This window comes from Olea europaea, chromosome 6, assembly GCF_002742605.1.
Source record: "Olea europaea var. sylvestris chromosome 6, O_europaea_v1, whole genome shotgun sequence".
Classification (NCBI taxonomy): Eukaryota; Viridiplantae; Streptophyta; class Magnoliopsida; order Lamiales; family Oleaceae; genus Olea; species Olea europaea.
The window spans coordinates 4,207,623-4,221,362 of record NC_036242.1 but is presented as its reverse complement, the minus strand read 5'-3'; the positions used below and the strand labels follow the sequence as shown (position 1 = coordinate 4,221,362).

Here is a 13,740-nt window from a genome sequence, read left to right as displayed (position 1 = left end):
TTTCCTTTTTTTTTTTTTTTTTAAATCCTTAAGACTACCCATGCTCACTAGGATCCTGGATACGTCCACTGCGCAAGCTTGACTGAATAGAAATGACACAGGCTCAAATATATCTAAAATAAAAATATTTTTTTTACATAATGGCAGATCAGCTGTTCATAAAAAATGACAGGTTTATTATAGTAAAACATTTAAATATGTAGAATTTCACGCCAGCAATCCTCAATCCAGTAATTGTGCATTTTTTTTAATCATCACTTCCAAAACGAAATAATGCAACAATTCATACAATGATAAGCATGTACATAGCATATTTCCATTAAATTGGAAAAATCAGCACACAGATACCCTCTATAAGAAGGCAAAAGCAGGATCTCATCTTAAGCACAGGCGAACTTGGAAATAAGTTACTCACAAGCCAGTTTTGTCCCAAAACTTGTTAAGCAGATAGCGAATGCCTGAAAAGCAGAAAGAGGCTGCCTATAATCCATCGTGAAAGTATCATCTGCAACCTTCCCGAATTGGAGGAGCACTGTTTCCTCGTCGCCCTTTCCACCAGGTCGACTTTGATCCACAATCGCTACCAGTTGAAAATTCTTAACTGATGCAACAGTGACCCGACCATGAAAATTCAAGCACCAACACTCCAATTGTTCGTGCCACCTTGGAGCTTTGTTTTTCAAAATGGTGTAACCGGGATCATTGGATTCGGGGCTCTTCATTATCAAATCATCTCGAGAGTTGGCGACTGATGTTGTTCCATCTGAAGATGGGCACATAACTGAGCAGATCATCCTCCTTGGACCTCTAGACTTCAAGAGATTGAACTTATAGGACACCTGCCCAATTTCAAAGTTAGCAGCTGAAACTTGGGGACTTATCTGATTGCTTGATAAACGGCGATCAACTCTGCTGCTCAACGGCTTAGCTCCACCATGCGGTGGTTGGCTATCATAGATTGTGAAATTAGTACCGAGGAAATCTGACCTGTGAAGTGGAAATGGATTATTATTATTTTTTTAATATTCAGCACAAATGGAATTTCTCAAAGCACCCTTGTTATTCAACAAAAAGAAAAATGATTAAAATAGATTTCATCAAATACTGATCAAATATATTTTGATTTCACCGAAGAGAAGTTAAGACATTGGTCTGGTTTGCATTGCATGATTTGAAATCCTTACCTCAATTTCCCAACATATGAATTACTTCGTTGAGAGAGATCATTTGCATCAATTGATATAATGTACTCAATGTGAGTACCGTTCCTGTATCTTCGTGCTGCCAAGAGAAACTTGCCTTCGTCCAGAAATGCTGTCAAAATATTGAGATAATATCTCAATAAAATCATAAAGAGCCAAATGAAAGGAAATCCATGACAATATATGGGCATAAAAGGTTGGATCTATGAGGTTAGACGAAAAATACTACCACGGAGATCTATTGAATTTGTACTTTAAGCTAAAAATCCATAAAAGTTTTAATGTCTTTAATTCCATAATCAATGTACTTTTTTGATGTAGAAATGTAAAGAGAAAGACGAGAAAAAGAATTAGAGAATTGAAAGACAAATGTAGAAATGAATTTAATTATCACTTAATATATACAGTAAGTGTTTGCGCTATTCAACAATATTTTGTTTACTATACTATTCAGATTTGAGGTTTCATGCCCTATTTGTCGATTAATAGTTTTTATACTATACCAATATGAGATTTTACCTTAACATGCTCAAACATGTCCCCACAAGATGATGACTTATTTGAGCACACCAATCTAGGAATCTGAATCCTCATTTGAACTATATATGGAACAAATTGTTAGTTTGAGCTCAATCAGCTCTGATACCTTTGAGTTTCATCTTAAAATGTTAATTGTATTAAGCCCTTATTTGAGCCCTTTCTTTCAAAGCTTACTTTTTTCAAACTTATTTTCATACACTTCTTCCAATAAAATAATTTTACACATGAAATTTTTTCCTACATTTTAACCTCATATTCTCAAAAAAATCACAATTAAAATGGGACTCAAGCAAGCCCTAAGAGAAGTGTCCAAAGCCCTTATATAGATTTTACCCTAAACGATGACTACCTGTGAAGGCTAGTGAAGTAACTTACCTTTTGTTTTATTAATTTGGCACAAGGTGCGCCAAGAGATGTAGCTTTAGAAGGGCATGGTTAAACTAACAAGTAGGCTCCAAATACTCAATTTGTCAATTAATGTACAATGTTTGGGGGGGGGGGGGGTAGAATTGGGGAGGTAGAAATGAATAATGAAGAGATGTTCATTCCTCACACAAGGAAGCACTTAGATGGAGACTGCCTGGTATATTAATGGTGATAGATAATGTGTTCCAGTAGAAGAAAGAGTGGTTGTATGGGAGAAAAACGAGTCAATTTTCCTATAGAGATGGTTGGAACATTTGATGAGTTTACGTTAGGAAGTAAAAACACAAACATCTTTATCGCCAAAATGGGCCTCAATAAATCAATATAACATGCAAGATAAGGTTAATGATGGACAATATTTTGCAGGTCCTCTTAACACTGAAGGCTAAATGCGATTCTTCGTTCCATTAAACCAATAAAACAGCAGAAAAGAGGTAAGTTTACAGTAGAGGCAGCAAATTTCAATCATTCATTTAGCAAATTATCTTCAAAATTTTCCAAAATAACATTTACTTACAAGGTGAGAAAGCAAGATAAAGGTAAAATGTCCCGCTCTTCTTGTCACGTTTTACAAGACATTGATGCGGAGAGTCCCGTGGCCCTGGCTGCAGTATGTAAAGTATTAGCTTGGAACATAATAAAAATCTACTCACTTCATTTAACCATTGAAACGCGCACTTTTAACCACAATATGAATGCTCAAATATAACTAGGAAAACAGAAATCAAAACTATCAAACAAATTAAAAAACGTACAAGGATGACACGCACAAATCGAAAAATGGTCCAAATATTGTCGAGTCCTGCATAACTGATTCTACTCAAAATCCCACAATCATTCATTTTACCATCGAGACGTGTTCTTAACCACGATGAGGAATGCTAAAAAACAACATGGAAAACAAAAACCAAAATTATCAAAGTGGAGAAACACAGCCATTCTGCCCAATTCATCTCTACAGACATATTTAGTGCTCATACAAGACAGTATTGCACGGGATAACAGAAAAGATTTTTAAATAGTTTTTCTTAATTAATCCCATCGAATATTATCGAGTCCTGCCTAACAGATAAGTTTTCGTCTCTTCTAACACTCTACACAAAACTTAAAGTAGTGAATACTTTTGAGAAACTCATCATTTTATACCATTAAACCATGCCAAGAGTTAACCTTCAACAGAATACGAATCCTTAAAACTTTCTATTCATAAAATTCATCAAAACATCCAATCTTCAATCTTTTTTGTATCTAATAAAAAACCATTCACATTCCAATAGTAAGATTCAAAATCATGATTAAATAAAGAACGAAACCCCAAAAAATTGAACCTTTTTTAGGGAAGGAGGGAAGGTGATATTGCCAGCTTGATTAACAGAGGCCTTCTCCACTACGTCTTTTGTTACATTTCTCCACTGCTTGCAAACACAGCCGCATGCGACGACGTTTTGACGTTGCGGCCATTTGTCTTCACTTTCTTCCACCCTCTGTATAATGTCTCCCAGTATCTCCGGCAGCATATTCGCCCACGAATCCGGGTTCAAAGTACCCGATCCACTCGGACCCAATTCTTCAACGACGCCGTTCTGTTGCCTGAATTCGCCGTTTTCTTCGCCCTTTTTTTCGTCGTTATCGTCATTAATATTACAATTAACAACTGTTCGATTTTCTGAAAATTTGAATTCTTTGAAGGATTTTGAAAGTGTGAATGAACGATGATTGATTCTTCTTGCCAGAAAAGAGCGTCGTAGTGACATTGTTTGTGAAGAGAGAGAAGTGAGAGATCTCTGTAGAGAGAGAAACACATGAATAGGAAGGGAGGGGAGAGAAGTTTTATTGAATGAATGTAGGAATAGAGTGACGGACATTCCACGTTAGAAAGATCACAGACGAATTGACAGTGGATTTTCCTTTAGAATAGCATCAGTAGACACGTGGAGGATTACTAGTTGACGGTTAGGTTTAAGTTTGTCGCAGCGCTGTGGGAAGATAATCGGTTGGTTTGTTAATTTATTACCTGAAATGGCGGCCCGTTTCTGCGTTGACAAATTGACTCTGTCGCAATGTCGTTTTGAACCACAAATGGATGACTTTGAAAACGTTTCATTATTTTAAATTAAAATTAAGTAAAATTAGTGTTGTTTATGTCTTACTTGTGATCACATTAGTAAATAGAAAAAATATTTAAAAATGTAGTGAACAAAACAAAATCGTGGTAAGTTATATTTCCACCATTTTTTTTTATGACGGAGAACCCCCAGTCGCTATCCTTCGAATGTTCACTGGGTAAACTCTCGGATTGATGTAATAGCCTACAAACCACGTCAGTCAGATAAATTGCACTAGACAAATCCTATGCGACAGATTCGATCGAAAAAGTGTTATATTTTCACCATATTTTAATTGCATTAAAAAGTCATTAGTCTTTATTTCATTAATAAAAAAATCTTGTCCCTAATCATAATTTTCGTTCAAAAATATTATTAACGTGCTCTAAAATGAGAGCCAAATATTTATCGCATTGTTGCATTATTTGTTTTTTTATTTAAAAATAGAATGCATAAATGAGTTTTTATTCTATCTTAAAGAAGATTTTGGAGGTAAATTATAATTAGTAACAATTTATATTAATTTTAGAATATTAATGAGATCAAAAAAATTGAGATATAAATATGATAATTTGTAAATGTCATAAACCTTTTATGCAATTAAAATATAGTCTAGTAATTAAAAGTTATGGTGTAAATATATTTAGCCAACAATATAATAGATGGGAGAAATATTTTTGGATGACAATGTCCTTACTAACATTATAATCTTCCATATTTACCTTGAATATATAGTATTTTTTAGCATTAATTTACTTATAATCGTTTATTTTCGCTTCACATTTAGTCTCTTCATTATCGCAATAAATTTTTCAATTCTCGGATTTCATAATGAGAATTATCTTTAAATGGAAAATATTTTGAATCATTACATTATATTTAATAATTAACCATAATTGCAATTAAAAATGATTAACCATAATTGCAATTAAACCATAATTAAAAGTATAATTTTAGTTTTTAGGAAAGTTGTTTTTTACTAATATCTTTATTTTAGAATTGCAGGGTTTCTCTTTATTTATTGTTTAAATTGGAATTAGCTAAAATAGTTATGAAGTCATTGTTGCTAATTATTTGACATAATATGTGTTAGTGACTTTATTTTCTCAAAATATTAGTTGGTAATTTCATATATCTGCATCTAAATAGCGAAAAAAAGAGTGAAATGAAGAAATTAATTGGCAATTTTTATGCTTTTTGGGGATTGAGTTCTTCGAAAATTCAAATGTGAGGTTTCCTCAAAGAAACCTGCTATAATTATTTCATTCATAACCTCGATACGAACAATTCACGTTAATATCGCCAAAAAACTACAATCATAGAAATTAATATGTAGATTTTGTAAAGGAAAAACTATGGTCATGGAAATAACACCATGACAAAATAGTTAAATTCATGAACTTTAGTCTTAATTTTTTATTCAACTATAATTGCTATACTTGAATAAAAAAATATCTCGCAACATTTACAAAATTAATACAAAGGCACGTGTGACGTATACTAGCAATATTAGACATTAGAATACCTTAAACTTGGGCTTATTCAGTTCCAACCTGCTTATAAGTTGCTAAGTTCACAGTGTTACACTTGACCACGCTCACTACGACTTTAGAGGTGCAAAGCAAAATGCTTCCCTTTCTTGCATAGTGGTAAGTGCATTTTATGCACTTATTTAAACCATTTTAATTTGAGTTAATTTTCATTTATTTCAATGTTCGACTCGTTTGGAGTAACTTGGAAAAGAAATAAAGATCAATTGGCCATTGATGCAAATTTTGGGGATCAAAGTCTACACAATTGATGAATTCAAGGATTACATGGCATTAACTTGGAGGATTGGATGACTTGAAGAAAATATTAAATTAATTGGGCCTCAATTGAATTCTTACTTGGAATTAAATTGGACTTTTAACTGAAATCAAGTTAAATCTAAATTGAACTTTTGATTGGGCTCAAACTTAGGCTGGTTGGAAAGTGTTTATATACATTACGACAGAAAACGGAGGTTGTCTGACTGCTGAAAGAGAATATACATACGCACACGAAAAAAGGGCTGCTTTTGGAAGAAAGAAAGCTGCAAGAGGCAAGAAGAAAAGGCAAAAAAAAAAAAGGGGGCTGATTTTGGAGTAAAAAATTGCGCTGTTTGAGAGAATAAAAAGAGTTGCTGGCTGGAGTGATATACATTTATACACACATGCATGCAGAATTGAAGAGAGACACATATACACAAAAGCTACGCTTTTTGGGGTGAACAAAAGCTGCTCACTTGGGAGAACACACACACACACACGCCACATACAAAAGTCGAGGAAGAGATAGAAAGGCATAGGCAATTTTGGCAACTTTAATTGTGAAACTTATCACGTTCCGTCAATTTTTGGTGATATCTTTTATCCTTTCTTTATTTAATTTTGACAACATGCTTAGCTGGATTTTTATATTGTTAGGATGTGATGAACCCTTGTTATGAAGTTCTTTCATTTAAATAATTCAATTGACGTTAATTTGCTTTAATGTTTGGATGTTTATCATTAATTAGTTTGTTTTTCAATTAATTGGCCACTAATTGAATTGTTTGTGAATTTTATTATCGTCGAGAGAGGTAATAAGATTGTTAGCACATAATAATAAATATTGTAAGGTTCAATAGAGGATAGAGATGTACCTCTATGCTTCACATGGTTGTTAAAGATATTCTAGCTCGTTTAATGTATTTATCATATTCGCATCTTTTATCGAGAGATAGGAATGTCACATGAGGGGAATAAATTTGATAATTATCAAGAAATATTTTCAATTAAAATAGGAATATTGACCAACAAACATAATTTCAAATTGACAATTTAAATTGTTGAACTAAAAATTGAGTAGTAAGGAAGATTCTACATCTTAGCAATACATATCACAAATTTAATAAATTTTTACATTGCTTTCGAGTTAGTTAATAGATTTAACAGTGTTAGTTACAACTCAATTTTGCTATTCGATTAAGGGAATTGTTAGCTTTAACTCGATTAAACACATAGTTCTTGTGGATTCGACACTCTATATACTACTATATTATTTATTCACAATCCCGTTCACTTATGGGTAATCAAACGATCAAGTTTTTGGTGCCGTTGTCGGGGAATATAGTTTTTGATAAGTTTTAACTAATTTACCTTTAACTTGAATTTTATTTTTTAGTTTAGTTCATTAATTTAGAAAAATACTCCAGTGTTTTCTATTTTTTCTTTTCAGGACTTTGTATGCAAAGTTCGAGAACAGGAGATCTTGCTCAATTTGATCCGAAATCAAACAAATGTTCAAGTCAAGGAGAAGAAAACAATTAGAAGCACACAAAAAACAGCAATCAGAGCTCGTGGCTAAACAAAATTTGAATCAAATAGCCATCGGGGCTAATCTGGGTATAGTGCAACCGAATGAAATTGCAGCCAATGAAAATGTAAGGTTGATGGGAGAGTATATGGTTTCACCGGTCGTGAAAAGCCAATCCAGCATACTATATCAGTTATTTGGTCAACCAAGTTTTCACTTGAGGACAGATGTGATCAATATGTTCCAAAATGCACTGCAATTTTTTGGGAAACCTACTGAAAATCCCATTGCTCATATCTTAAGATTCTCGGACATGTGTGCAACAATCGATTATCCAGGCGTTTCAAGTGAAGCAACTCGGCTAAGGCTTTTTCCTTACACTTTGAGAGATTCAGCTAGGGAATGGTTAGATAATTTTCTTCCACACAGCATCACCAGTTGGAATAGTCCGAGTCAGAAGTTCCCGAACAAATATTTTCCACCTAAAAGGATTGCCAGGTTGAGGGATGAAATCACCACATTCTCTCAATTTGACTGGAGTGCTATTACAAAGCTTGGGAAAGGTACAAGGGGCTATTCCGTCAGTGTCAACAGCATGGATTGCAAAAATGGCTCCAGGTATAATATTTATACATTGTGCTAAATCCGACAAGCATGGCTAATGTTGACTCCGCATACGATGGTTCCATCACAAAGAGAACAGTGGATCAAGTATATCAAATCATGGAGGATTTAGCATTCACTAGTACACTGTGGCCTACTGAAAGAACAAGTGTAAAGAAAGTAGCTGTGATACATAAGGTGGATCCACTAACAGCAATCTCAGCACAGCTGGTAGCTTTAGCTAAAAAGGTGGATCAGATGAATGTCATTCAAATAGTCGGACAAAAATGCAAGCATTGTGGAGGAAATCATGAAAGTGTTGATTGCATCGTGGGTAGTCCTTTTGCTCAATCACTAGAGGATGTAAATTATGCTCAAAATTTTCAAAGACAGCAACATAATCAGAATCCTAACACCTATTACCTAGGCTGGAGAAATCACCTAGGTTTTCAATGGAGCAACAATCAGGGAACTCAATTTATGCCACAGCAGAATGTACCGCCAGGTTTTCAGCAAGCTAAAAATAAGTCTTCATTGGAAAATTTTGTTACTAAATTGGTGGAGATCTCTACACAACATATACAAATAACGGATAAGACCTTGCAAATTCAAGGAATTGTCATCAAGAATTTGGAAAATCAGATGGGGCAAATAGGAAAAGCACTCTCAGAAAGATAACAAGGAGCATTGCTAAGCGACGCTGAGATAAATCCTAAGCAGCAACAGGTAATGATAGTAAAAGTTGTAGAGAATGAGGAAGTTGGGGCAATCACTATACGCAGCGGGGTTCAGCTGCCTGAAACTATAGTCGAGAGACGAGTGATAGGAAATGAGAAGGTACTTCTACAGATGAGGAGCAAGTGGATAAATCTGAACTATCAGATAATGTAGTTCCATATCAAGAGTCAGAAAATCTACAAGTTAAGAAAACAGCTCCTATCAAACTTTATGTACCTCCTGTTCCATTTCCACAGAGATTACAAAAGAGGAAATCGGAAGAACAATTTGCAAGGTTCTTGGATATCTTCAGGAAGCTTCATGTCAATATCCCATTGATTGAAGCTTTATCTCAAGTATCAAACTATGCAAAATTTCTGAAAGAGATCTATAAAAAAGAGAAAGATTACAGATTTTGAGACCATCAAGTTAAATGAGGAGTGTATTGCCATCTTGCAGAACAAATTAGCTCCCAAACTAAAAGATCCAGAGAGTCTCAAAATACCTTGCTCCATAGGAAACGATGTGATTTTTAATTGCTTATGTGATTCAGGAGCAAGTATAAACCAAATCCCTTTTTCTGTATATAGGAACTTGGGTTTGGAAGAGTTGAAAGACACATCCATCTCCCTTCAATTAGCAGACAGATCAATCAAATACCTAAATGGAGTAGTTGAGAACGTGCTCATTTAAGTGGGCAAATTCATATCCTCGATTGATTTCGTTGTTTTAGATATAGAGGAGCCATGAGATGCAGCATTACTTATCTTGAGCAGATCTTTTCTATCAAAGTAGAGTTATCATGGACTTTGAAAGTGACAAACTGACATTGAGAGTGGATGATCAACAAGAGAAGTTCAAAATCTACACTAATATCGATAATCAAGTACATGGAGAGATCAACAAAAAGGCTAAGGACGAGTACAAGTACATTGCTGAGATAGAGCAACAAGGATCGAAGGAGACAAAACCTAAAAATTTAGGAAGCTTTAGACGAGAAGGAACAGAGGGTTCAAGGTTTGGAGAGCAAAATGAGGATGTAAAGCTGAAAATTACAAGGAATGCAAAAGCTCAAGATACCTGTTTCAACCTCCCTAATCAATTTCTCCGGACAGTCTAGTTAAAAATTATAAATTAAGCACTGATTGGAAGGCGACCCAACTTTCTAACTTTTTTATTTATTTTACTTTTTGCACCGCATTTGTATATAAAAATACTTTGATTATTAGTTTACACTAGATTTAGACACGTTTAAATTTGCAGGGTATCACCATCCTATTATGTTTTCCCTTTGGCTTTTGAATTTTTTTCATTGGTTATTACAATTGTTTGAGCTAAGTAATACATGTTCTAGATTATTTGATCATTAATTTTTAATTTGACTGCTATATGCAGGACCATGACGTTGTGGAACACTCAGGCCAACATAGTCCAAAGGAAAAGCATGGCGAAAGAAATTGTCTAGTTGTCACCCATAATACCTCTCACCTTCCATAGATATTCCGGGAGTATTTTCTTCATTTTCGTCCCCATTCCCTTATAATCTTACTTTTTTTATGACATTGAGGACAATGTCGGGTTCAAGTTTGGGGTAGGAAAAAATTGAGTTTTTTTTTCTCGTATGCTTGTGTGTTTCCTAAAAAAAAAATCAATAAATTTTCTTTTGTTTTTGTGTTTGTTCTTATAAAACAAAAAAAAAAATTCTTTTTTAAGTTGTGTGCTTGTATGAGTTAAACAGTTTGGCTAACAATAATGATTTAAAATTGAGGTTGAGTATTAATTTATGAATTATGGATATGTTGCATGCTAGACAGATTGAATTTTAACCTTGCAAACCTTGATATTATATGCGTACTGGAATTGAGTTTGACATTGCGATGAAATGAGTTGTTTTATGCTCTTGATAGGTTGATTTAGTTGGACATAGATATTTTATCTAAACCATACTAAATTAATTATCCGTAGACCGAATTAAGCATAGTGTGGGTGATTTTACTATTGTAGGAAGATGTAGATGTGAATGTGAATTCCTTGTGTGAAAAAAAATTGTATGAATTGTCTTAGATTAACATGATAAAATGGGGCGAAAGTCTTGAATTAGATGTCGATTTGCTTGAATAGGTGTGTGATAAGGGGCATTGCACTAATCAATACATATATTAGAATTTAAAACTTCTCTTTGAAACTTTTATGACTCGAGTAATTAAGCATGCAATGGTAATTTGAAACCTGATGCCCTGAAGTCATTTGATTTGGGATCCGTCGACCTGAAGCTCGATACATGGGTCATTTAGAAAGCAATTAGAGATGAAATTGCCTTTAAAAATAATAAAAAATATATAAAAAATAATAATTATTCTTTTCGAAGCCTTTTTTTACTCGAATTATTAAGCCTGTAAGGGTATCTCAAAATTTGTTGCCCTAAAATCATCTGACTTGAGAGTCATCAACCTAAAGTTTGCTACATGGGTCATCTAGAAAGTTTAAAGGGGAATGCAAAAAAAAAAAAAAAAGCACTAAATGCATTGTTTAAGTCCCAACACTTGTTCAAGTGAATTTGACTTTTGATAAAAGGATAATCAGCCTAGTTGAGTCCTAGAGATAGAAGCAATCAAATAATTGGAGAATCATTTCATTGATGTGTTGACTTGCAATTAGTGAGGCTACCTGAATTGGAGAAGGTGGGGATAGTAATGAAAAACTCAACCTTGGATCACACGCTGGAAAAAGAGTGAAAAAGAATAATTTTGGGAGTGTGTGAATCTTACGAGAGATGAAAGAATATATTTGAACATAGAGGATCGGGAATTGGAATGACTTATAAAATTATTAATGTCTACGTAGTTCTTCACACACACATTGGTCTTGCATTGGAAGAGTGGATATTGATTTTGTATTGTGACTTTGAAGCAGTAAGTGCATTTTGTGCACTTATTTAGGCCACATTACTAAACTTGTATGTCCTCAAATTAGTGATTTTATACATAATTTGAGTTAATTTTCGTTTATTTCAGTGTTCGACTTGTTTGGAGTAACTTGAAAAAGAAATAAAGATCAATTGGCCATTGGATGCAAATTTTAGGGATCAAAGTCTACACAATTGATGAATTCAAGGCTTACATGTCATTAACTTGGAAGATTGGATGACTTGAAGAAAATATTAAATTAATTGGGTCTCAATTGGATTCTTACTTGGAATTAAATTTGACTTTTAATTGAAATCAAGTTAAATCTAAATTGAACTTTTGATTGGGCTCAAACTTAGGCTGGTTGGAAAGTGTTTATATACATTACAACAAAAAACGGAGGCTGTCTGACTGCTGAAAGAGAATATACATACGCACACGAAAAAAGGGTAGCTTCTAGAAGAAAGAAAGCGGCAAGAGGCAAAAAGAAAAGGCAAAAAATGGGGCTGATTTTGGAGTAAAAAATTGCGACTGTTTGAGAGAATAAAAAGAGTTGCTGGCTGGAGTGATATACATTTATACACACATGCATGCAGAAATGAAGAGAGACACATATACACAAAAGCTACCCTTTTTGGAGTGAACGAAAGCTGTTGACTTGGGGAAATATATATATATATATATATATATATATATATATATATACACGCCACATATAAAAGCCAAGGAAGAGATACAAAGGCATAGGCAATTTTGGCGAAAAACAAACGGAAAACTGTAGCTTTAATTGTGAAACTTATCACGTTCCGTTAATTTTTTGTGATATCTTTTATCCTTTCTTTATTTAATTTTGACAATATGCTTAGTTGGATTTTTATATTGTTAGGATGTGATAAACACTTGTTATGAAGTTCTTTCGTTTAAATAATTGAATTGACGTTAATTTGCTTTAATGTTTGGACGTTTATCATTAATTAGTTTCTTTTTCAATTAATTGACCACTAATTGAATTATTTGTGAATTTTATTATCATCGAGAGAGGTAATAAAATTGTTAGCTCATAATAATAAACATTGTGAGGTTTAATAGAGGATAGAGATGTACCTCTATGCTTCACATGGTTGTTAAAGATGTTCTAGCTCGTTTAATGCATTTACCATGTTCGCATCTTTTATCGAGAGATAGGAATGTCACATGAGGGGAATAAATTTGATAATTATCGAGAGAGGTTTTCAATTAAAATAGGAACATTGACCAACAAGCATGATTTTAAATTGACAATTTAAATTGTTGAACTAAAAATTGAGTAGTATGGAATATTCTACATCTTAGTAATACATCTCATAAATTTGATAAATTTTTACATTGCTTTTGAGTTAGTTAATAGATTTAATAGTGTTAGTTACAACTCAATTTTGCTATTCGATTAAGGGAATTGTTAGCTTTAACTCGATTAAATACATAGTCCTTGTGGGTTCGACACTCTACACACTACTATATTACTTGTTCACGATTCCGTTCACTTGCGGGTAATCAAATGATTACATAGAGAGATGAAGTTTCCTTTTGTAGCCACCAGAAAATCAACAGCCTGCAAGTGGGTTAGAATTTTCATCAATTCCTTCAATGTGTTGAGCTTATTAGCAGCAGCAAGAATTCGAGCTAGAGAATGTGAATGAGCATCCATGGCCTTGTCTAAATCAAGGATCGACTATCCCACTCTGCAAGCGTGCTTTGTTATCAAGTGGCTCGTCTACTCCTCCTATACCCACATATCGGAATGAATGGAGATGTTGAATTCAAGATTTGCAATCGGTCAATAATGATAAATGTCAAGTGCAATACGCGATAAGGCATATTAACAACTAAATAAACAACAATATTTTTGGCTAAGCTTCAAAAATTTACTTATATATATATATA

At 33.6% G+C, this 13,740-nt stretch overlaps 1 protein-coding gene across 1 annotated transcript; it reads right to left on the bottom strand.

The window, feature by feature from the left end:
- Positions 1-114: 114 nt before the first annotated feature.
- Positions 115-3,980, bottom strand: LOC111395565 (tubby-like F-box protein 7). The gene is made up of 4 exons (XM_023021602.1): positions 3,497-3,980; positions 2,686-2,773; positions 1,185-1,314; positions 115-987 (listed from the first exon to the last, which is right to left on the bottom strand). Exons 1-4 carry the CDS (start codon positions 3,920-3,922, stop codon positions 408-410), a joined length of 1,224 nt encoding a protein of 407 aa, XP_022877370.1. The 5' UTR covers positions 3,923-3,980; the 3' UTR covers positions 115-407.
- Between the last annotated feature and the right edge of the window lie 9,760 nt (positions 3,981-13,740).

What these genes read in the sequence shown, in the direction of transcription:
- LOC111395565 (XM_023021602.1), bottom strand. Translation starts at nt 3,922, where the DNA reads ATGTCACTACGACGCTCTTTTCTGGCAAGAAGAATCAATCATCGTTCA. An exon ending in TTATCTTGCTTTCTCACCTT is followed by an intron (nt 1,315 to 2,685) that starts GTAAGTAAATGT and finishes ATATTTTGACAG; the next exon opens with CATTTCTGGACGAAGGCAAG. An exon ending in TCATATGTTGGGAAATTGAG is followed by an intron (nt 988 to 1,184) that starts GTAAGGATTTCA and finishes TCCACTTCACAG; the next exon opens with GTCAGATTTCCTCGGTACTA.